Raw genomic sequence first — 23,123 nt, forward strand, 5'->3', positions numbered from 1 at the left:
CGTTCGAGTTCAACAGGAGTTGTGTTGCCCAGAGAAGCATTGTTAACCACGTCGTCGTTATTTCGGGGCTTGTTGTCATTATTGACCATTTCAATAGCCTCTGTGGTAGACAGAGAGATATCTGTGGGTTTATCTGTCAGTTGTATGAAGCGTGAAAATGAAAGATGCCAGGATCGCGGTGCGATGAAGATGAGAAAGATGCTTGAATTCCTAAAGATGCAGCGTAGCTGCGAGAGAGCTATCTACCGTGTGGATTAGATGACACACTAAACTACATTAGGAAGGAGAAGCGGTCCAACAAAAGAAGATATAGAGAACTCAACAACCTTGGGTGGAATGGGTAAGGCCGTTCTCATCACCAGCATAATCAATAGCATGCGAAGCCCCAAGGGCTGCGAAGAGCAACGCAACAAAACCAATGAACCTCATTATGTGAAATGGAACCAAACTCGTAGGTATCGAATTGATTAGAGTAATCAGACAGGGAGTAGGACAGGTATGAGCTGGGTAGGAAACTCAGACAGGACCGACGCATGGGTGGATGATTTTATAGCCATCAGGAGATGGGGAAGACCACCCCTTCGAGGCCTAGGCATTCGGTCTTATAGATAAGGTGCAGCAAGGACATACATTCTTGTTGTGGTCAGTGAGGATCTTTGAATTAGCACTATCCATTCAAGGGAGAGCCACGCAGGAGAGACTGGGATTGTTAAAAGAGATGAGGCTGATTGCATAGCAGGGAACTAGGGACTATCGAACCTTTAATTCATTGATTATTTGCGAAAACCTCTGACTATATATACATCGGTGCTCATTGAACTAGGGCTGAGTCTTCAATTGCTTGATGTCGTACAAGATAAACAACAATATTAAACCCTGTCGGACATCAATGTAACCTGTCTAGGCAATTGTAATGCCCATTTTCGTATCCATGTTCTTAGTCTACTTTCCCCAGCATAATTGAACTCCATATAGGAATCAAAGTCAGGATAGCTTTGATGTATGATCTTTCTTAACATCCCGATGACATTCTAGAAGGGTTAGCCGGTGCTTCTAACAAATTAGCATTCCTGCGTCGACCCAGAGCCAAGTCTTCCCAAGCTCTAGGCATTAAAGACTTGTAAATAGCCGGATGTGAAGTGTCATATACTCAAATTATTAAAATCGACTCAAAATTACTTATAACCCAACGAGCAAGTGAATCCAAAAATCGCCAAACAGGTATCCAAATCCATCTATGTATCAGCACAAACCGACATGTTCCCCATATACCACCCATGAGCATCCAAGGTAATTCCACCTTGACCTAGATTTCCGTCCTCATTATTTACACCTTCAACCACCTCGATGTCCGAGACAGTCGGCTTGACGCCGTTATCCGAAGTGATCCAATACTCTGGAGAAGACTGACTATATTCCGGTACCACGAGATGAAGCAGCCACTCCCTCGACGCCCGATACAAGACCTTGGGAACCTCATCGTGGGTGTGCGTCACCCGATAGTTCTCTCCGGCTGTCTGGTCAGTAATATACTTTGCAAAAGCATAGTTTCCTACCGATGGTGCGCCATAGGTATACTGCCTACCGTCAGCTTCGTTTCGAACCATAACTCTAAGGATCATATCAAACATACCATATCGACAGTAAGGCCCGCATTACGAAGCGAGACGGCTCCCAACGTCGCAAGCGCGCCTCCCAAACTATGACCCACCAGGGTAATCGTATAGTCAGGGTTCTCTTTGGCCGCAGACTCAACGCTCGATGTCAGATTCTTGATCGCAGCGGTTGAGGCCTCCCAGAATCCCTCGTGGGCTTTACATCCCGTGCAGGCATCGGAGGCATCGACATGCTGGAATTTCAGATCCGTCTCGCCGTTCTCGGTAGACGTTGTACCTCGGAATGAGAGCACGATGCGCTTCTGAGTGCGATCGAGCGCTAGGTAGCCTGTCGTGTCGCCTGGTTCAAATCTAGTCGTGCCGCTGTTAGCAGTGGTCTACTATGAGGAGGAAAGAAGTGGGACATCTTACTCCCAAAAGCCCTTGATTATCTCTGTGTCTGATTCGGCCACGAGAGGGCATTTCCCGTCGTCGCAGTAGACAGCTGAGCCGGGGGAAGTCTCGTTGTGGTTTGCTGCGCAGTTTGCGGCCGCTGCGAACTGTGCGAAACGAGTGAAATCTTCTAAAAGAGAAGATGATACATCTACTATGCCCCTCCTAGTTAGCATGAGGAATATAAATGGCAAGAGCCTCTTAGGGGATCCGACTTCTCCGAACCGGACGTGTCAATGCAAGCCCGAAAGACGGGAAAACCGCAGCGCCCAGGGCTAAATAAGACAAGAACATCGCGAACAAACAATCGACTCTACCCTTATCGACTTCATTTCCCACCTGGCTACTAGATTCCTATTTATAACCCCATCTATACCCCTCATCCTCGGCCCAAATGAAAATCCAGTCATGAAAAAAGAAATAACGATATTCAGCTGCCCCATCTCAGCCCGCTCGTCGCATGCATAGAAAAACAAATTCAGGATGATCCCCGGCCCCTAGCGCGTGAATTATCGACACCAGTATTAACATCAAGGAGAAACTTGTCACTTGCGAGAAGGACTGGTCCCCGTCTCCGATCTCCGGTCTCCGGACTAAGCGGCCTGTCGTTGATGCTAATGATAGAGCTAATGGAATTTAGTTGATCACGCCTTACCGACTGCTTGTCCGGTCAACTCCGTATGATCCTATTCGCCAGGTTTTAATTACTACATCGGAAAAACTACCAGGTGCCTGCTAGTCACTGCAAGACCCCGCATCTGCAGGTGAACGTGCAGAATGCAGCTGTGATTTATAAGGTATTGTGATCCAGGGAGAAAGGGGTGTGGAATGTGGTGGTGATGATACGGCCTTTTCGGATGATGTGGGAAGGAGATTCAAACCGGAGGCAGAAAACTCCATGTGGATGTATCACTGGATTATCGATAGTGAGAATCTGAATTCATTTGTCTGAATAACAATAATCTACAGCGGCCCTCGAAGGATTACCGTGTCTGTGCTTAGAAAGGTGGAAAGAACATGGTTCTCCTTGCATTCCGCCGAGAACCTCATTTGTTCACGATGATCAATCTAGGCAGTATGATTCAGTCAAACGCCAAAATTGGGGATTGTTCGGTCAGCCTATCAGCATAGTTAAGTTATGGGCTCTAGTTCTAAGAATAACAGGGTAGATCGATACTATGGCCCTACCGGGACGATTGTGACTACTTATTAGTTCAATAAATGAAATAGAGTAACTGCGATATCACGTTCAATAAAGTGGTTTTACTATGATATAGTTAGTTTAATATAACACACGACTAGTAAATTGACAAATAATGCTCCGATACCACTCCATCCCAAATATTACATTATCCTCTGTACTATACTCCAAATCACCCCCCTTTCTCCAACCACGTCTCTTTTCTCTGTCCAGGGCTGAACCAACTCGAACACGCCCCAATATATAGTCTCAAAGTTATGTCCTCACATTAGGCTGCCTCAATATAATATTCATGTACCTATGACACGCCACGACGAATTAGCACCAACACCCAATAGTAAAATCCGATATTTTGGAAAAGAGAACTTACAGTCCCATACCAACCAACGACATCACAATACCCATAACACTTTGGCTCATGACGATATGGCTGCTAGACGCCCATCCGAGGCCCACAATCACACAGGTCTTCAACTGCCCGATGACAGTGCTGCTCACAGGACCTGCGGCATCGATGATATAGAATCCGGAGAGGTTGACGAGGCAAGCACACACGCCGCTCTGAGACTCTGTCAGCACTACGTATTCCAGCCTGGTAAATAACCATGATGATAGAATGTATACAGGGTGCTCGGAAGACATACCGTTAGAATCAAAAACCACATCGAGCTCGGCACATACGACATAACAGGCGGGGTTTCGATCCAAGGAATCGTAATCAGCAGCAATCCCGCGCTGATAGGTGCCTGGTTCAACAGAAGCTGCATGCTCGACATTTCCAGTTTCCGATGATAGAAGCCAATCCACACGGTGTAGATAGCGCTGGCCCCGACACCCGAGAACGCGAAGATGATGCCCCAGAGGGAGGTAGTGGTTTTGCCGTCATCCTTGGGCAGCGAGTCGTAGTATGTGACGATACCGACGCCGGCGCAGAGGAGGATCAAAGGGGAAATGGCAGCACGGGGGATCCGCGCGCCGTATAGGATGTAGTTCAGGAAGGCGGTTACAGGGGTGAGTAGAAGACGAGCGAGTTGGTGGAACATCACGGATGAGTTGGCGAGTCCGAGATTCTGGAGAATCACTTGCACGCCCATGGCGGCGGATAAGGGGAGCATTTGGCGGATCTGGACTTCCTTGGGCACGAAGAGGCCGCACCAAGGCCGGGAGGCGACCCATAATGTGGCGCCTGTGACGAAGAAGTGGTATGCGGCGAAGGAGATCTGGCAGTTGCGGAAGGATGGGTCGGTGAGGATGGATTTGTTGGTGAAGACCTGCGTTGTAGGGTTGTGTTAGTATGTGGAACTAATGATTATGGACATGAAAGTGCTTACAATGGCAACCGTTGAGATAACATTAACCATAGTCCATATGGCCACTCCGAGCATAGATGAAGTCCCGGTCTTTTCAGGAATTTTCTTTTCCATTTCATCATCGTATTCCTTGGTGTTGTTGAGAAGCTGACCCGACTCGGGGTCATCTTCCTCCCCGTGTCGTGCTGAGAAGACCATGTTTGGTTGGGACGGTGTGTTCAATTCACAGACATACCAACATGCATTAGTATAGGAGCCACAGGTCACCGCAGGTCACCGCAGGTAACTATATTCCACTGCGTGTATATATGCTTCGTAGTAGGACTGGGCCACATCAGCAGAGTTGCAGCACATACATCACCACCAGTCCAGAACAAGAAAGACCGTCGTACGTGTCAGCTGTCAGGGCCGTTGAATGCTACCCGAGCAATGGCTGACAAGGAATTACCGAAACCTGTTCCTGAACCTGATATAAAGAGTTCCTAGTTTGGTGTGCAAGCTTCTAACCGTGGATTGATTTTGGGGCTCGAATTTCGACAGGTCATCAGTGTGGTTGGTTGAAGTCGTTGTATCGAGTGAAGAGAGACAACACTATGGTTGAGCAAGAGATTTGACGAATGCCATGATCATTTGACCTGCTGAAGTCCTCCGGATTGGGGTCATTGTAGATTGTAGATCTCCTGTTTCTGTCTCCCCGGCTCTACCGATTGCGGGTGAGTTATTCCGCATCCGGAAGTGTTGCATCAACCCTACGGGAAAACGGACAACGAAGAGGTTACATTTCATTAGATAATAAAAATTCAATGAAAAAATGGGCATCTGCTCGTCATAGAGTTGAGAAATATACTGTCCTTCATTTCGTGTTGCTAGTTAGCTTCTGCTTAAAGGGTGGCTTGGGGACATGGTGTCTCAAGAAGCCGGGAGTAAACTTATTAATAATCTGATTGAATAATAATGACAGAGAAAGAATTCGCCTTGAAAAAAAATATAAACAGTCACATGCAACAGTGCTTGCTCAAGGAATGAGACAACCAGCTGGATACTGAATCTCATTTATCTTGGCCTCACCCTTGAGCCACGTATCCTTCTCGTCGGCATACTGTCCCAAAACCGTGTCATTCCCCGCAAGTAGCCGATGGATATTCATTCTCGTGCTATAGATCATATTGTGAGAACTGGCCTCGTGGTACTCGTCGTTGTAGACCTCGATATCAGACCCTCGCGATGCAAAGCCAGCGGGTTTATAGGTCCCGATGATGTTCGGATAGGGCCCGTAGCAGCGTATCTGTTCACGCTGGTTGCCAGCGCACATATCACTCATGGAGTTGTCGATCGCCAGGTCCATATAATCCAGCGACAACGCGGCGATCATCCTCCTCGCACCTTCGTAAGTCACTGCATACCCGTACGTACAGCAGCCCGTTTGTGCTCGAAAGATATACCGCGTCGAGTCCTCCGGATATTCGGGATGCTTCTTCTTCCATGTCTCAGAAGGCCCTCCCCAGATATTGCGACGGTGCCGAACAGCCGCAACAGTGGGATCATTGGGGACGGCGTAGATGTTGGATTCTTTAGACCCGGGGCCAGCCGAGCAGCCTCCCACCCAGAGGATATCCCAATTGGTGCCATATGGCGTTTCCCTGGGTGCTTTCTGATTATCGGTTATAGTTCGTACCCCTTGAGCGAATTCTCGAAGCTGTTGTCGGATAGAAACATCCCAGTCGGCATCATCCTCCAAGATTAGAGCCGTGGAGTATCGATTGTTGACTATCCTATTTGCTTATTAGCGTTGGCACTCAAGGAAGAAAGCATCATACGCACTCTTGCATCGCATTCATATGTGCGCGCCAACAACCAGCAACAGTAGGCTTCAGCCATGACGTATTGTATCTCTGTTCTCATTAGCCCGGATTCTTCAAGAAGAGTCACAAGCACAAACCTCCGGCAGCGCTTTCTCGGGTATAGTCTCCGGCTTGACTCCATCTATCCACTCGACCTTGATATCGGTGACAGAAGCCGCCAGAGTGAGGAAATCGCGCTTATCTGATCGTTCCTTCAAGCCGATCGCAAAGATCTTTTCAAACTAGACAATGGACAAAAACGTTAGACCCGGGAATCATACTTCATGATGGTCAACCATACCCCAAGAGTCTCATTATTGATGCGGTCAAAGGTTGAACCGTACAGTCGGCGCTGACCGGCGCGGACTAAGTTTCGCGTTGAATCGTAGGCCTCCTTGTTGCCGAGGAGCACGCTGAAGACAGCGTAGCTGCACAAGGCAGCGACAACGATCTTGGTGGTTATCGAATTCCACCGTCTCATGATGACAGTCATGCTTCAATCAATGGGTCCAAGGTAGGGGAGAATATTCTGAAACGAGGGAGATTTGCAATTGCGGTTTGAAGTCTGAAGGTAAATATGAATTGCTTTTGACACGCCCCTCTGGCAGCGACATGATATGACAGGATAGGAACCGTGGCAAGCCACCGCTAGGCTTGCGACGGAAAGTCATATTGAGCATGGACGGGTGTTCGAAAACGTAATCATCCTGTGTAGGCGGAATGCCATATTCCAATTTAGACAAAGAGGACTGCTGTGGAGCGCCATCGAGTTGGATCTTGGTGTAGATGCAGTGGCATTCAAGGAGCAGATGCGGACGCTTCCATTCAAGGGGTGTAGACACTGTTTCCTAAACGGGTTAGCGGTAATGTATGGCAGCATGTTTCAAATCTGTTATTCTCAGCGCAGGTCACGAGAATTATTGACGCTGATTGGATTTGAGCTCTTACCGCCTGTTATAGCACGAAGGATTGTCATTTTGATACCGACCGGAGTATTTTTAGATCTGGTCGCCGGATTTGGTGTGGATGGATGCAGCAGCTTTCGATTCCTTATCCAACTCCGTCCAGTTTAGCAAACCTGGCACTTTTCCAGACAGCATCAATTGATGAAATATCTACAGTCATTCCTGTCCTCATATTTGAAGAGCTCAAAGTCGGTGGAATCAAAGTATTTATTATCTAATTTTATCTGCATTTGATATAGAAGTCGCGCCCGCAAGCAACCCAGTCATGGTCATGAAGACCAGGCCTACAGAAGCACAACGATAGCCTCATACGGTCGGAGACTCCACTTGGCGGTGGAAACCCACTTCTTAGCGCCCTCGGCACTCTCGTAGCTATTCAGCAGCACGTCCTTGACGCCTGTGATGCCATTGCCGGCAGCATCCCACTCGAGTTCCTTGTCCGTCCAGTTCGCCAACACCAGCGCCTTCTGGTCTTCATATTGACGACTGTATGCGAAGATCTCCTGGCTATCGCGATCCACCAGTTCGTAGTTTCCGTACACGAAGATGTCCAGGTACTGCTTGCGCAGTTTAAGCACCGAGGCCCAGTAGAGGTAGATGGATGCCGGGTCCTTGACCTGGTCCTCGGCGTTTACTAGCGGGTAGTCGGGGTTGACGGACATCCAGGGCTTGACGTTCGGGCTGGTGAAGCCACCGTTAGGTTCCGGAGACCACTGGACGGGTGTGCGACCGTTATCTCGCGACTTCTTCTGGTACTCTTGTCGAGCGATGTGTTTGGTCGTGTCGTCGGCCTTGGGGTTCTTCAGAAGTCTTGTCAGGGTGTTAGTATATTTTTGTTGGTAAACATGTCTGAGAGGCAACGAACCTATACCAGTGGTTGAGACAGTCAATGTCCTTGTACTCGTCCATGTCCCACTCGATGGGCACGTTTCTCATTCCAATTTCCTGTCCCTGATAGACGAAAGGAGATCCCGACTTCAAAGCCAATACGGTTGCCAGTATCTTGCCCGCCGCGGTGCGGTACTCCTCTCTGGCACCCAAATATCGGTCAATCGACCGAGGCTGGTCGTGGTTCTCCCAGTACAGGGCGTTCCAGCCGTCATTCTCATACATGAACTTCTGCCACCTCTCGAAGAACGCCTTCAAGTCCGTGAGCTTCCAGCTACCGGGCTCGAATTTGTCGTATTTGCCGTGGTCGATATCCACATGCTCAAAGTTGAAGATCATGTTGATCTCATTGCGGTCATACTGCACGGCGCGGAGCACCTCGTTCGTGTCCGTGACGAACGGCATTTCGCCCACACTGAAGGTGTCGTATTCCTTGAGGATACTTCCCACAAACTGGAGGTACTCGTGCAGACGAGGACCGTTGGCGTACCACTTGTCTCCCCATTGCCAGGGGGTGCGAGGGTCCTTGATCGGAGCATCCGGGAAATCTTGGTACTTGCTGATGAAGTTGATCACGTCCATTCGGAATCCATCTGCACCTTTGTCCAGCCAGAATCGCATAATATCTTCCACTGCTTTGCGGACGGGTGGGTGCTCCCAGTTGAGATCGGGCTGTTCCGTTGCGTAGAGGTGGAGGTAGTATTCGCCGGTCAACTCATCCCATTCCCAGGCACTCCCTAATCAAAGCGACTTCTGTTAGTTCCAATACTAGTCAATGCTCCCAAGTGTGTCATTAAGAACATACCTTGGAAATGCGACACCCAGTTGTTTGGTGGCTGGCGGTTGCCCTGCTCGTCGTACTTGGCCGGTTTCCAGACATACCAGTTGCGGTATTCGTTGTCCTTGGAGCTGCGCGATTGCTTGAACCACTCGTTTTGGTCACTCGTGTGGTTCACAACCAGGTCCATGAGCAGCTTCATGCCCCGGTCATGGCACCCCTTGATCAGCTTGTCGACATCTGCGACCGTGCCATACTCATCCGCAATGTTGTAGTAATCGGCGATATCATATCCCATGTCCACCTGGGGCGACTTGTAGGACGGACACAGCCAGACAATGTCAATACCAAGGTTCTTAATATGGTCCAGCTTCGAGATGATACCGGGGATGTCACCGATACCGTCATCGTTGGAGTCCTTGAACGAGGCGGGCCAGATTTGATAGACGGACGATTCCTTCCACCAGGCACGGTGGATCTGGTTGGCAGATTTGGCCATAGCTGCGAACTGAGTGGTCTATTATGGTGTGATCTGTGGTGGTGGTCGGAGTTGTAGCTTGAAGAGGTTCGTTTATATACTGAGCTCGGAGATGTTTTCAAGAGGGGCATCGCATCCTACCCACCGCGGGGCATTGTCGGACTCGGTGCGGAGAAATTCTCGGTGGACTCGTTGTTCGCGACCACCTTGAAGGAAGGAGTACGGAGTACCGCCATTGGCATCCATCAATGGGTCAGGAGGATGATCCGGAGCCAGTGAAACTTATCAGCGAGCGGATCCACAGGTTGAGTTGACCAAATGATGGAGGGACACGGATGCCATTCGACTGGTCATGGTGTGCACAGTGTATGCGCTGGGGCTGGTCAGAGACGTGGATTCGAGCTCGGTTTGGAAGGTGGTGTCTGTGCTCAGACAGCTATGGTTCTGACAAGTCAGTTCTCGCGCTCAGAGGTCTCTTAAGTAACAATCAACATGGGAAGTAGAGTGCCATGCTCTTGAGGGTGAACGAAGTGGGTTGACGTCATAACAGGATTCGAGCTCCAGACGGGGATCGGCCTTGTAAGGATCAAAGTCTGTAGGATCATCTTCCAAGTATTCAGATCCTGACTGAGAAAGAGAACCCTAGAATCAGATAGAACCTGCTTTTTTCATCAGTTTTCTCTGGATTTAATGGATTGAATTGTCTCTCCTGCTGGGTACTCGAGCTCGAAGGCGTTGTGTTGGTAGCAAGTCCATGGATGAAAGGTACGTTAATCCCAAACCAAGTGGTGACCTCGTATAACAGCACAGATAGCTTCACTTCGACCAATTTAATGATCTGACCGTCTGACAATTCATGTAGAGCCGTCTAGATGCTTGGTGACAGTCAATCTTAACTCTTCTATCGCGACGAACCCCACTCTTGACTTTCCCCCACATCGATAAGACATTGCTTGCCTCAGGCCAGCACACCTATACAGCCCACTTCACCTTCACCGAGCATCGTCATTTACTGTTACCTTTACCAGCTTCAACCTTTTCCCCTTCATTCTTCCTCCCATCCCTCGTCTCCACCCCCCTCCAAACCGACCTAAACCACACACCCTCGCAACAATGACCACCGATATCCCCTCACACCTCGACCCAACAACCTACCCACGCACCACGCAAGACCCATCCCAAAACATCCACATCTCCCTAACCTACAACTTCCTCGACGCCAACGCCGCCCTCGCCCGAATCTCGTCCCCCTCTGCCGGCGCAAACGTGCTCTTCCTCGGCACGACGCGCGACACCTTCGAAGACCGCCCCGTCTCGCAACTAAGCTATACCGCGTACCCGCCGCTCGCGCTGAAGACGCTCGACAAGATCGCGCACGACGCGGTCGAGAAACATACATTGACGGGGATCGTGATTGCGCATCGTCTGGGCACGGTGCCGATCTCCGAAGCGTCGATCGTTATTGCGGTTAGTGCGGGCCATCGCGGGGCGGCATGGAGGGCCGGAGAGGAGGTGTTGGAGCTGGTGAAGGAGAAGGCCGAGATTTGGAAAATGGAGGAGTTTGTGGATGGGGAGAAGGAGTGGAGGGCGAATCGGGATAGGGATGCTGAGGGGAAGAAGGTTGTTGGGGAGGACTCTGTGTGAGGAGTGCCGGCGGACATTGGTGAGGGTGTTTGCTGAAATATTGCTCGTGTCTGGTGATATATTGATCTCGAAGGCTCCGAACATGCGACAAGTGGATGACACGAATAGTGGTGCGAGACCTGGAGCTCCGTATTCTACATGACATTCCCAGCGGTATACATCGAGGAGGGTATTTTCTATTGTACATATCTGCCAAAGCCTTTTTGATTATACACCCTAATCTTTCTTCAGCGGCCTGCCCTCCCTCTTCCAGTCATTGATATGCTCCATGATCAACTTGGTAGCTGACTCAGGCGTATCCTGGCGTCCAATACATTCGACAAAGTCACCCTCGGGATCTAAAGCGCACACAGCATAGTTAGCAACCAACCCATCCTTCGTATCCTAAAAAAACAAGGATAGACGAAAACTCACCCATCAGATAAAAGTAAATACTGTGGTCCACCAGATAATCCTCTCCAGGCTTCACATTCTGCGGCGTACTGAAGTACACCCGGTACTGCTTGCACACATTCTTCACCTGCTCGTAGGTGCCCGTCAAGCCGATAATCCCCGAGTGGAACTCCTGGAGATACGAGCGCAGCACCTCCGGCGTATCACGGACCGGGTCGCAGGTGATGAACACAGGGAGGAAGACATTCTCGCCGTCGGTCTCTTTCTTCACGCCGTCGATGATCTCGGCCATTTTGTCTAGCTCGTCGGGGCAGATGTCGGGGCAATGGGTGAAGCCGAAGTAGACCTATTGGGATTGGCTCATTGATTAGTATTTTTGAGCTTTCATGATAGCCTAATTCGATAGTCATCGAATCGTATCATCCCCTGTTGTATGGAGAGAAAGAAAAGTCAAGGGAAACCAACAAAGCTATATTTCCCCTTCAAATCCTCCGCCGTGAATTCCTTGCCATCCAGGTCCTTCAGCACGAAAGGTCCGCCGACCTTCGGCCTTCCCACGCCTTTGCTCATCTCCGCAATGCGCTTCCGCTCCAGACGCTCCTTTTCGACGCGGAAGTAAACGATCATACCTCCGCCGGTGATGACGAACAGCAGAGCGGCCTTCCATGAAAACGGCCCCGTGGAGTTCCGGGCGCGCAGCTGGCCCATAGTGCGAGCTCGAGCACGCAGACTCGACGATGTGAAGGAGCGCTGGGAGGACGGGCCATTGAGTCTGGGGATCGCAATTGGCGTGGAGGTGGTTCGGAGCGAGTGCAGAAGACCGGCTTGAGATGAGATGGATCGCGGTGTCGTATTTTCGACGGTGTGGGCGAGTGGGCGCGAGGCACGGCCGATCAGCCGGGTGAGTGGTCGCATTGTTGAGGCCATTTTCGAAAATTGAGGGATTTCCGAGCGAGCCGACTTGCTGGAGGGTAGGTAAAAGACGGTGTTGGAGATTGCGCCGAGGAGCCTGGTGGCTTGAGTCCGGATCTCCAAGTCCAGACGGGGTTTAGCTTGGTGCCTGATTATCCGGGCTACACACCTACGTCACGTGAGTTGAGCTACTACAGGGTATATCTGGAGTTATTTTACCACGAAGAAAGTATCACTTTTAATCCCTCAGAAATCGAGTTCATAGATTCTAGAATTACAATAATTACCATACTTCTCGTGTGCAGGTTTATTGGCGAAAGTCAAAAATAGACATATCAACGCAAGAAATCCCCTAGTCATAAGCACTGTCTCAAAGGTGAAAATGCAACACGAGGTAAATAATGAGACAGAGAAGAGAAATAAAGATGAAATAACAAGACATAATAAAGCAAGAAACAAGAATAAATACCAGGCAATGCAGTTGTCATCTCGACTGGAGCGTAATGGGGAATAATGAAATGGAAGAAGACAAACAAAAGGAGATAGAGTAGAGACAAATTGCACTTTTCCCGCAACATTACGACATACGAGGTGCCATATTCAACTGATCAATGTACACTTCGGCTGGCTTGGCTGGCACGACTGGCACGACTGGCACGACTGGCGCGGCTTGGGGTTGTCCGAGGTTCTTCCTCCTCGAGGACATCACTGAGGCGCGTCGGATGACGATGGCGAGGAGTGACCGATTCCCACCCAGAGTCACCACCCCACCCCGAGCCGCTGTAATCCACGGAGCCGCTCTGGCCATAGCTAGGGGCATACAACGACCCTGAAGTTGGAGGCATGGTACTCGTCATGTACCCACGATCGCCGCTGTCCATTGATCCTTCGTCGCTCTCCTCCGACATGGGCCGGGGGTAAACGATTGGACGTCCTTGAGGGTTGCGTCGATAGCCACCAAACTCCTCTTCGCCCGGCTCACTGCTACCAACGTAGGAGCGATCATCATTCTCGGGAGACGGGCGGTTTTGGTACGCGCTTCCTTGGTCATAGTAACTGCCGCTGTAGTGTCCCGGTGCTTCTGCAGTAGTAGTCACCGGGGGGTGGGAAGGGCCTGGGTGCGGCGCCTCCAGTTCCTGACAAACTCCGCGCGCTTCTTGGAAGGGATCATTGTCTGCGGGCGATATAGGGGTTTCGTCGTAATAATGACCTTCCGGGGTAGTGACCCCGATTTTCCCATTACCCTCACCGCCATGATAGGAGGTGGGTCGGGTTTGGGAACGATTGGAGGAATTCTGGCGGTTTGGAAGACCCTGAATCATGGGCACTACCTGGACTCCCCCAACTAGTGTGGGCTCCCCACTTCGAAGGGAGTTCGTTCGGTCCCTTTCCTCTTGTTCGCGGCGACCAAGCTCTTCCCACGCCCGACGCGCCTCCTCCTTGGAAATCTGAAGCTCCCGGCGCATTTCCTTGAGCAAGTTCTCGGCCCGGAGTTTATCAGTTTCGGCCTTTTGCGACGACGTCAATGCCTCAGCGCGAGCTTGCTGCTCCGTCTGTAGCTGCCGCTCCAGGTCAGCCTGAAGTTCCTTCGATCGCTCTTGCTCCGAGCGCGTATCGAAGAACCACCGCTGGAACTTTCGCTCGGACGACGCTCGCAAACGCTGCAACTCAACGACCGCGTGGAATAGGTTCGCACCAGCAGCAGAAAGGTCAGTGACTTGACGGGCCATCTGCTGACTGATAGGGTCACGTTCCAATGCTTCGTTGTTCTGTTCGAGCTTTCGAATCCAATACCCAGTAAGTCCTTCCCAGTGAGAAGACAGGGTTTCCCAGCGTTCGAATGCGTGGGGGAAAGCGACGCGACGTGGCTGTTGCTGTGGTTGGGAAGCACCAGGCTGGCCAGATGGAGGTGCCTGTGTTTGTGGTTTTGACAAACCTGGGGCAGATTGGAGAGGCATTTGTTGCTGTGGGACTGGTTCCTGCTGGGACTGCGGTCCTGGTGCCTGAGATTGTGTTGTAGGGCGTCGAATGGTAGACGACAGCCCGGGGGGTTGTTGGCCGGCGGGGATTGCACTACGTGGGTCTGGTTTGACTTCCGGTCCTGCAGCAGCTCTAGGAGCCGCAGCTCTCCGCTGCGAAGTCCTGTCTCCGGCAACGCCAGCAGGATAAGGCGGGGCTTGCGCCTTGTCCCGTGCTTCCTGTTGGTGCTCAGCTTCTTCCTGCTCCCTGTCCCTAGCCTCCTGTTCAGCCCGTTTGCGAGCTTCCCGATCGCGACGCTGTCGCATAATGTCGGTCGGGGTCCTGACACCACTCGCTGGATGAGGGTTTACAGGCACAGGGCCCTGTGCAGCCCGCGAAGCTCCATTCTGGGTCCGCCCATTTCCTCCGAACCCTGTTGATCCAGGGATACCTGCCAATTCAGACATGGAAGCATTCACTTCCTCCCAATCTGACGTAAAAGGAACCGGTTTTCGAATGGCCTCTTCTAGCGCCCAAAGAATTGCGGACGCTGTAGTTGGCTCAACACGGGTGGATCTACGGGGCCAGTACGAGCGACCGGGTAGGTGGGGATTAGTTCCGAGTATTGAATAGTCGTCCTCGTCGTCGTCTTCGGTTTGCGCTTCCGAAAGTGCTGGACGTAGCCCAGAGATTCCAGCGGTATGCGGTGAAGCAGGTTGTACCAAGACAGGGATTGATTCTTCTATCCGAGCCGGGAATCCTGAACCATCTACCGAGGCAGGTCGGGTTTGAGATAGACGAGGCGTTCGCCTCAATGAACGAATGCTTCCGTGAGCACTGGAAGGGCGCGGAGGAGTATGGCGGGAAGTAACGGGGACAGGGTCGTAAGCAGCCTGCTGCTGGCGTTGCCGCGGAGTGGTCGTAAGCGCTGGAGGGTCGTAAACTTCGTTGGTCTCGTCAGATGCGCCGTGGGTACGGGGAGACACCGCTGGATGTGGGAATTGGGAAGACGGTGTGAATTGCGAAGACAACGTGACACCAGACGTGAACGTGCTTTGTCAATAGGGCAGTTCGACGTCAGAGGGGGTTGGAATGAGGTGGCCGAACGAAATTCCAGCTGGCACGAGAGTCTGGATCAAGAGACAAGGCAAGCCGGTCTCTGAATAACGGTCGGTCAGTAACCGAATGGAATGTGGGTATTAGTCGAGGTTAGAAGAGACAACGGACGAAAAGAAGAAAGAACATTTTCAGAGAGGAGACAGCGAAGGAAAAATGAGGGAGAGAATTGCGGACGCAGTGGCTGGTCAAATGGGGGTGAGAGAGGAAATGCGATGGCTGGGAGAGACCAAGCTGGGGCACACAGACTGGGACAACGAACGTAACTAACGTACCTGAAAGCTCCCAGTCCTTTTCAGACCGCCACGAGCATTTGATTCCTTAGCTCGTAGCAGTCATTGACCGGAGCTGCAGAGCTCAATGGCCGGAAATATCTTGCCAGCTGTAATCCGTCTGTAGTTTAGCGACCGGACAACTGGGCAGAAAAGGCGAAGGAGAAGAAGCGACGGGGCAGAGGGAAGGCGGCGCGAGATCACGGGGGCTCGGCCAATCGATCACTTTTCGATAATCCCTTCTTCTTTCTGTTTCTTCTGTCCTTCGGCTGCTGCTGTCTTGCTGCTCGGCCGCCGACATGCTTTGCTTTTTATCCTTGATTTTCGATTTTCAATGGATTTTTCCTTTTATCGATTTTTCATCGTGGGTATACTGTGGGTATACTCTGATCGTTACCGAAATAACTGAACCATTAGGTACATACGGACTACTACCGGACATGATTCATGCCATACTCCGTACTATGGCCTTATCTTGGACCCTCGATCGTCAACCCAACAATCCATCCATGCATCATTTAAACGATCGGGCAAGGACACGAAGCATCGTGAATACAAGTTGTGGTTCTGGATCTGCCCGCACCTACTAACTACCAATCGCCGACGAATCCTGCCCATTGATGCGCTGGCAGCCCCCTGGATGGTACACAATTTGGGCCGCAGCCAATTCATACATATGGACTAGTCTCCCGTTAATAATAGATGGTCTGATTTGACACGGAATTGGCCTGCGATAAAAATTTGGCCTCAATGTCTATATTCTTCGAGGCCCGCTAGAAAAACTCCAGTCTATCCGGTTTACCTTGTGCCTGAATAACATTAATTTGTTTCATCGGTTTATGGAACGAACCATTAGGTGTACCCCACAGGCCCTCGATCTGGCTCGCCCCAATCGCGCACTGACTTGGCGGCCCATCCACGGATGGGCTCTAATTTATCCTTAGTGTATCATTGGACCCTCTATGGAGTAGGTCGCGTCCTTTCCAAGGTCGCACAACCGCTTAAATGTCGATGTGCAGAACTCGACTCATTTCTTCCTTGCTCATCACAGTGCATATTCAATTTCGTAAACTTCAACTCAACGGAAACGAGGGAAAACAGCCCGCTCGCCGAACTCGACAGTCTGGTTTGGTTTGTAGGTACACCTCGAGCAACCTCCGTCGTGCAATTAAACGAAATAAGGTCGAGAACGAAGGCGCATAACAAGAAAACGCTGAGAACCAGTAACAGCAAGGGCCACCATCGCCTCGGGTATAAACTGAGTTCTGGGAAACGCATCCAACCGTTCCGGTTTCAAACACATCGAAATTCCTTGCAGCGTGTCTCAAGCCATATGTCCAGGTACCTGGTCGGCCCTTTCTGACCAGTCGTTTGCCTGCTACTGTCATACCATCAATGGATCCGATCTATTCTTCTGCAAATTGGATTATGGGCATTGTGCATACCTGCGCAGCAACTGAGGACACCTCACGAGTACCGTGAATTAGTGGCCTCATATAAGTTCTAGATTGATGTTTAAACGCTCCCTGCGCCAAAGATATCATTTACGGCTAGATATATAAAAAAAAATTTACCTGGGAAGCGATCTTGCAGTCTGAAGAATGTGACGGGCTTCTCGTCTAGTACCACCTTGCAGAACCTACCCGTGCGTCCCGACGGAAGCTGGATGGGCTTCCCGTTGGGAGTGGGTTTGGTCGCCGACTCGATGCATCATGTGCTTCTCAAGTAGAATATTACCAGGAATCGGCTCTGAGAACAGATGGCATGATTCTGCACACATATCTGATCGGCATGCACACATCAACGGCCACATTAAACTAGCTTATATGTAGTGCGTCGTGGTACAGATTCACAGTCCAGATTCGATAACCACCAAACCCATCGGATAACTTATCAAACTCTGCAGCGTTGCAGGATTGGAATGTGGGCCATGCGAGGTCTTTGCTTCCTCGGAGGTCTGAAAAATCACTATCTACGTCCCACACCACGTTTCGGTCGCTGACCGATTAGAATCAACGCACTGCATTATTACTGAAGTCCACTGCCAACAGTCCTCCGTATACCGATGCTACAGTAGGGACGGTAGACAATTCGACGTATCACCTAGGACAGGGGCGTCTAGCCCAATCGAGGTAAACAAAATGTCCCGACCTCGGAGAATACGAGGTCTGCTTGGGAAAATGAATGCGTTTAATCCGCATCCCCACAGGTGGATGTGAAGGCGCAATTGATTAGACTTGAATATCCGGCATGGGATAGGAATATCATCAAACAAGATTTCGCCGGGGCCCTTCTCTTGACCCTTTCTAAAGAAACTTCTCCTGCAACAATGCAACTCTACGGTAGAACAGCGGCGTTGAATACGAAAGCAAACCGAGTTCACTTTATTAGACGAACAAATAGGCACAAGTCCTCATGTGAACTTGGTTTACAAGACTGGAAGGTGGACCTTTGAAAACTAATCCGACTCTTCGAAAAGAACCGTTGAAAAGCGGTCAGACGCTTTGCAAGCACAACCAGAGATTTTATTGAAAAGCGGGGTGAGGGTTTGGAATTCCATTCTGCTCTAAATTGCAACCATAGAGTCCTGGCAACCAGGTCGCGATTCTGGAATGCGGGTCTAACCGGAATACATGTGTTACTCCTGCAGGGCGATGCAGGGCCGCTTTACATGACTAGCAGGAGAGCTATAACGATAGACAGGGAGAAGAAAGGCTCTATTTCATGGTAGGGTTACACTCGCAGTGACGCTGTGGCTTTTTGGAGGCGCTGGTCGCCCCCTCCTCCGTATACCTTTGGTGGCTTCAGGGGAAGTTTTAATGGAGATATAGGACCAGTCTCGAAGGGACGATGATCGACATGATCGGCCGCCATCGCAACCCAGCGAAAACTTTCCAGTTCCCAACATTGGTGAAGGATCCTAGGAGGTATTCGCGTAGACTTTACCGCGTCCTACCTTGGCAGTCGCTGAGGCTCGATATCTCAGAATGAGTAATTGATCACCACGACTTAAATACCAAGACTTTTCAGAACGTTTGTGAATGTTTTGAAAGACAGATGATCTATTATTGTATGCATTTTGCCACACCTTCAGACCAAGTCTAATTTTGGAGTAAGTGCCTTCAAGATCGAGTCCGTTCGGTGACGCATGAACAATATGTTTATGGGACATTCACCAGTTTCATGAAAAGTTTAATCAGAGGAGCGCATCTCCCAGTGAATGCCCCTACTGGCAGACAAAGTTTCTGGCCCAGCCCTCCTACAGAGGAGCTCTCAGCTCTTGCATCAGAACGGGGACGGTTGACATCGGCGATCGACAACTTCCGTGTTTATTCTCTGCTACAACTAGATAGACGCGCCGAAGGGCTGTTGTCGCGTGCGCGACCAGTGCTAGTCTTTTATTATGTACTGGTAGATCTGAGCACCCCGCGTTGTGCTTAGCTGGGCGGATCGGGTTCCGGAGCTCCTTGCTCCAGTCTCCATGCCCTGTGCACCTTACATAGCCATCCCTACGGAAGGGGAGGATGTAAGGTCTGATAGGTCATTGGTGTCTGTGCTCTCGGACGCCTGAGCTTTGTTTACACCATTGTACATTGGCATGCGTCGGCTGTCCTCCGCGGCCTAGCCACCGATCCACTGGGTCAGCCCCAGTTCCTAGCTAGAGAGGTATCATTGTTTTTATGGCAGAGCATGTATAAACATATCCCCTTCACCCTGGTCATTCCTCCCAAAGCACTCCATCCTGTCTCTCCTTATCTCCATCTGCCAATACTCCATGATTCCCATATACCTCACTCTTTTGGTGAACGTTTTGCGTCCCTAATAACAAAAATACAACAAGTGCCCAGAGCATTGTAAGCAGCAATAATTTCAGTCCATGGCCACCGGATACCAATATTCCCCCCGCGAATTCAACGCTTTCCATAAAGGACGAAACAGGTCACAAACAGCTGTTTGTGAGCCGACGCCGTCGCATCCTCCGAAGAGAGCATCCTCGTACTATCCAACTAAGGGCCCGGAAATAGTCGACGAGTCGAATCCAGACCCGTTCTATCTTGAGCACTCACTCGCTGACGACGCCTCTTGGGGCTCTCTACGGCGTGGAATACGCGATGTTAGATTTAGTGAAGAGGCAAATCAGTATTTCATGTTACCCACCGTGAATTCCGGCAAAGAGCTTCCCATTTCTACGACCCTTCGCGGAGACACTGCTAGATCTCGGACTAATATCAATCGATCCACGCTGTCAGTTGTCGAGCTGGAGCACCAACTCGGCCTTCAGCAGGCTACAGCACAATCTCGTGTCCCGAAAGCCTTTCACCACAACCACAGCTCATTCAGCTCTGTTCAAACGGACGCTACACCCGACTTGACTCCCAGCAGCTCTTTTTCTTCCAACTACTCTGGTCACCTTCATCCAGACACTGTTGACAAATTAACGGAGCATCTGTCCCAGACCAGTCTTGGGACGCAAGTCAACCCCACTAATCGGGTTTACTTGTCATCCACACCATTGAACGGTTCCCAGACTGCTTTACTCTCCCAGCCGTCAACTCCATCCCGAGACCCTCAGCAACGAGTAGCGATATCAAACGACTCATCGGTCACTCTTGTCATGCCTCGGGGAGACAGTCTCGACTCTCCTTCATACCGTGGGAAACCATTACCCTCCCTTCCCAACAGCGCACGCAATTCGAATGTACCAACAAACAGAAGGGGCACCAACCCTGGAAGCAGGCCCCCAATTGAGACCTCTATGATCTCCCCTCCTTGTCTGATCAATCCGGTTACCCTTGAGCCACATACGTCTCACTTCGACCAAGCACTATTCATCTCAGCCAATGACTGCCCCAGCCCTGTTCCCAGCCCAGGCTCCACAACAACATCGTTTGACAAGGCCGACCGACCCATAACGAGTGTGTCTCTCTCCGGTAGAGATAGACCTTCCACTTCCGTCTCCGAAATGTACCCCGAACAGTCAGTGTGGGAGTCCGACTCGGATAACGAAGACGCAGACACAAAGTCAAAAAACCCGATCGACACTCTGAAAAAAGTGCGCAGTCGTGTTCATCTTCGAGTTGCCAAGTCGGCGCCCAAGCTTCAGAATGCTCCCCCATCGAATCACCCGCAGCCTTTGGAGAAATTCCCCTCGATGCCAGAGCCCCCTCCGACATACAACACCCCTTCATCCATGAGGACCATGGTGCAAGCCTGCTCGACAAAAGACATTTTTCGCCCAACCGCCCAGCAAACGCTGCGTCTCGTTGCCCCTTCTACCACATCCCTTGTACGACCGCGAACTCCTCGATCCCGCGCTAACAGTCGCGGTACCACCAACAACCAGCCTCGGAACTATGACATTGATAGATCAACTGCTGCAGCGATCCAGGCCAAATCCAGACGACGACATAGGTCTGATTCCCCTGAGGACGCTCTGTGTGCTGAACGGGAAAAGGTGTGCACCTACTGCCGCGAAGACCGACCCGACAAAGCCATGCACAGCTTGACTTTGGCCCGTCCCCCACTCTATAAACGAGTCTGGGAGTCACTGCGAGTGCTTGGCTGCCACGGAGATATCTCACCTCCCCGACCTGGTAAATCGCTATAGCGACCACGGGTTTTCCAACTCTCATTTGAAATTCGTCCTTTAACCGCCCATGATTGGAGTTCTACGGTTTACTTTCTTTGGTTCTTAAGCTCGGCGCACCGTCTGATAACAAAAAGCTACGGTCACTTGTCCAACACGATATTAATGATTTCCTTTGTCTTACTGCAATAATGCCTTACTGTGATCAACGATCCCACAATTGGGTGATGAAAATCCATAACGCCATGACTTGAATTTCCTTCTCTTGTCCTTCCTCATGGATCCGCTTTCTCCATGATTTTATGAGCCCGCCATCCTGCTGGGAAATCATGCCAACTCTTACACTGCGTCAATGATGATATGCAACTAATGCTGCTATGAAATGAACTGATTGATGTCCTATGACAAGGCACTTTCTGCAGTTCGTTATACCCGCTTCCTATTTTGAGCTTTCCGCTCTGTTCCCTCTTTGAACTATGACTGATTTTATCTGATTTGGCTTTTCTAAAATGGAGTTTCCGCGCTTTGAGTCTATTCGGGCTTGTTTGTACCCGACCCGCCCTCTCTCTTTGATGACCTGTGTCTCGATTCCCTGCTTTTTCTATTTCATCTAACTATGCTCGTGTCAACGGCTGTCTATCATTCATCCTCGCTAATCCTCACTCTCCTTATGATGTTTGTCTCTATTACAGATTCTACGCAAGTCACGGGACCAGTACAATTTACTGAGATCCCAAAAATCTCTCAAGACATGAGTCAATACCACAAATGTCACATTACAGTAAATCTTTGAATGTTACTCTGTAAATCTAATCATCGGGCCTTTGGCACCAAATGAATATATTCCCAGGTGCTTGTGTGTTACTTTACTCGAATACCCCTTGATTCAGGTATTCTCCGAAGGAGCCGGAATGCAGTTGCCACTTCCTCCTCTGTCCCTTCAGGGCCGGAATCTAGACGCGAACCTTTTTCTCAAATCCCTAGTTCGTTTCTTTTGACTCCCTACCTAGAGGGAACCGTTGTCCCGTACAACGAAGCTAGGTATTCCAGGGTATCACCGGTTTCACTTTTTGCTAATTTGTGGCGATTTAATTATCATAATAAACCGTTGTCTCAGCTAGGTTTATGGCTTAGCTCCCTTTGCTCGATCTAGCTGCGAAGTATGATGTCAAGGTTTTGTTGTCTGGTATCTTTGTTGCTTGCGTCAAAACAATGGGTTGCAGCCATGCACTGTGAATGTATAATTTCTATGTTAATATCCTTAGCTATCTTGTTGGTCTTTATTCTAGAGTTTGTAACCTAAACAATAGTTAGTTACAGCAACAGTAACTAAGGCCAGTATTAATCCTCAAATCTGCAGACCCAAATCCTTGGCTTCACCAGCGTCAAAAATTTCCGCGCCGATCCACCGGTTCCTTGCAGGTTCCTTTTAGCCACCGGTCAATCGAGCCAGGTCTGCAAGGCACGGATATAGCGAACCGCGGGTTTCCCGGCGCAAAAAAACGAGACCTGCATGTATATGCCGGTCTTAATCCCCGGGTGAGACTACCCGACCAACCCCAGCTAGTCAACCTGCAGGCGAACTTCTGCAGGGGGGTGGTGGTGGGAAAGTGGAAAGCGCCTCCGGGTGTTGGTAGCATCATCAGATCCCTGGATCGTAATCCCCGAGGCCAGAAACGAAGCTTGATTTCCATGACCGCATAGGTCGCTTGCGGTGAGACCAGGGCGGCC

The 23,123-nt window shown here is 50.4% G+C and overlaps 6 protein-coding genes across 6 annotated transcripts; 2 read left to right on the forward strand and 4 right to left on the reverse strand.

The window, feature by feature from the left end:
• Positions 1 to 1,235: 1,235 nt before the first annotated feature.
• KD926_003276 (lipase class 3) lies at positions 1,236 to 4,757 on the reverse strand (the record flags this gene model as incomplete). The annotated part of the gene is made up of 6 exons (XM_053094746.1): positions 1,236 to 1,577; positions 1,634 to 1,967; positions 2,028 to 2,210; positions 3,620 to 3,810; positions 3,894 to 4,520; positions 4,581 to 4,757. 6 exons carry the CDS (start codon positions 4,755 to 4,757, stop codon positions 1,236 to 1,238), a joined length of 1,854 nt encoding a protein of 617 aa, XP_052950517.1.
• An 817-nt stretch (positions 4,758 to 5,574) lies between these two features.
• On the reverse strand, positions 5,575 to 9,530 carry KD926_003277 (alpha-amylase; the record flags this gene model as incomplete). The annotated part of the gene is made up of 8 exons (XM_053094747.1): positions 5,575 to 6,331; positions 6,381 to 6,451; positions 6,499 to 6,642; positions 6,702 to 6,828; positions 7,034 to 7,248; positions 7,662 to 8,175; positions 8,231 to 8,990; positions 9,059 to 9,530. The coding sequence occupies 8 exons, from the start codon at positions 9,528 to 9,530 to the stop codon at positions 5,575 to 5,577; spliced, it is 3,060 nt and encodes a 1,019-aa protein (XP_052950518.1).
• A 1,092-nt stretch (positions 9,531 to 10,622) lies between these two features.
• KD926_003278 (molybdopterin synthase catalytic subunit) lies at positions 10,623 to 11,153 on the forward strand (the record flags this gene model as incomplete). Its single annotated transcript, XM_053094748.1, has 1 exon — positions 10,623 to 11,153. The coding sequence occupies one exon, from the start codon at positions 10,623 to 10,625 to the stop codon at positions 11,151 to 11,153; it is 531 nt and encodes a 176-aa protein (XP_052950519.1).
• Positions 11,154 to 11,369: 216 nt separating this feature from the next.
• KD926_003279 (SCO family protein) lies at positions 11,370 to 12,473 on the reverse strand (the record flags this gene model as incomplete). The annotated part of the gene is made up of 3 exons (XM_053094749.1): positions 11,370 to 11,491; positions 11,568 to 11,892; positions 12,012 to 12,473. The coding sequence occupies 3 exons, from the start codon at positions 12,471 to 12,473 to the stop codon at positions 11,370 to 11,372; spliced, it is 909 nt and encodes a 302-aa protein (XP_052950520.1).
• Positions 12,474 to 13,066: 593 nt separating this feature from the next.
• On the reverse strand, positions 13,067 to 16,481 carry KD926_003280 (uncharacterized protein; the record flags this gene model as incomplete). The annotated part of the gene is made up of 2 exons (XM_053094750.1): positions 13,067 to 15,470; positions 16,393 to 16,481. The coding sequence occupies 2 exons, from the start codon at positions 16,479 to 16,481 to the stop codon at positions 13,067 to 13,069; spliced, it is 2,493 nt and encodes an 830-aa protein (XP_052950521.1).
• Positions 16,482 to 19,682: 3,201 nt separating this feature from the next.
• On the forward strand, positions 19,683 to 21,413 carry KD926_003281 (uncharacterized protein; the record flags this gene model as incomplete). The annotated part of the gene is made up of 1 exon (XM_053094751.1): positions 19,683 to 21,413. The coding sequence occupies one exon, from the start codon at positions 19,683 to 19,685 to the stop codon at positions 21,411 to 21,413; it is 1,731 nt and encodes a 576-aa protein (XP_052950522.1).
• Between the last annotated feature and the right edge of the window lie 1,710 nt (positions 21,414 to 23,123).

Source organism: Aspergillus affinis (assembly GCF_023601865.1).
Source record: "Aspergillus affinis strain CMG 70 chromosome Unknown NODE_179_length_51816_cov_85_473047, whole genome shotgun sequence".
Lineage (NCBI taxonomy): Eukaryota > Fungi > Ascomycota > Eurotiomycetes > Eurotiales > Aspergillaceae > Aspergillus > Aspergillus affinis.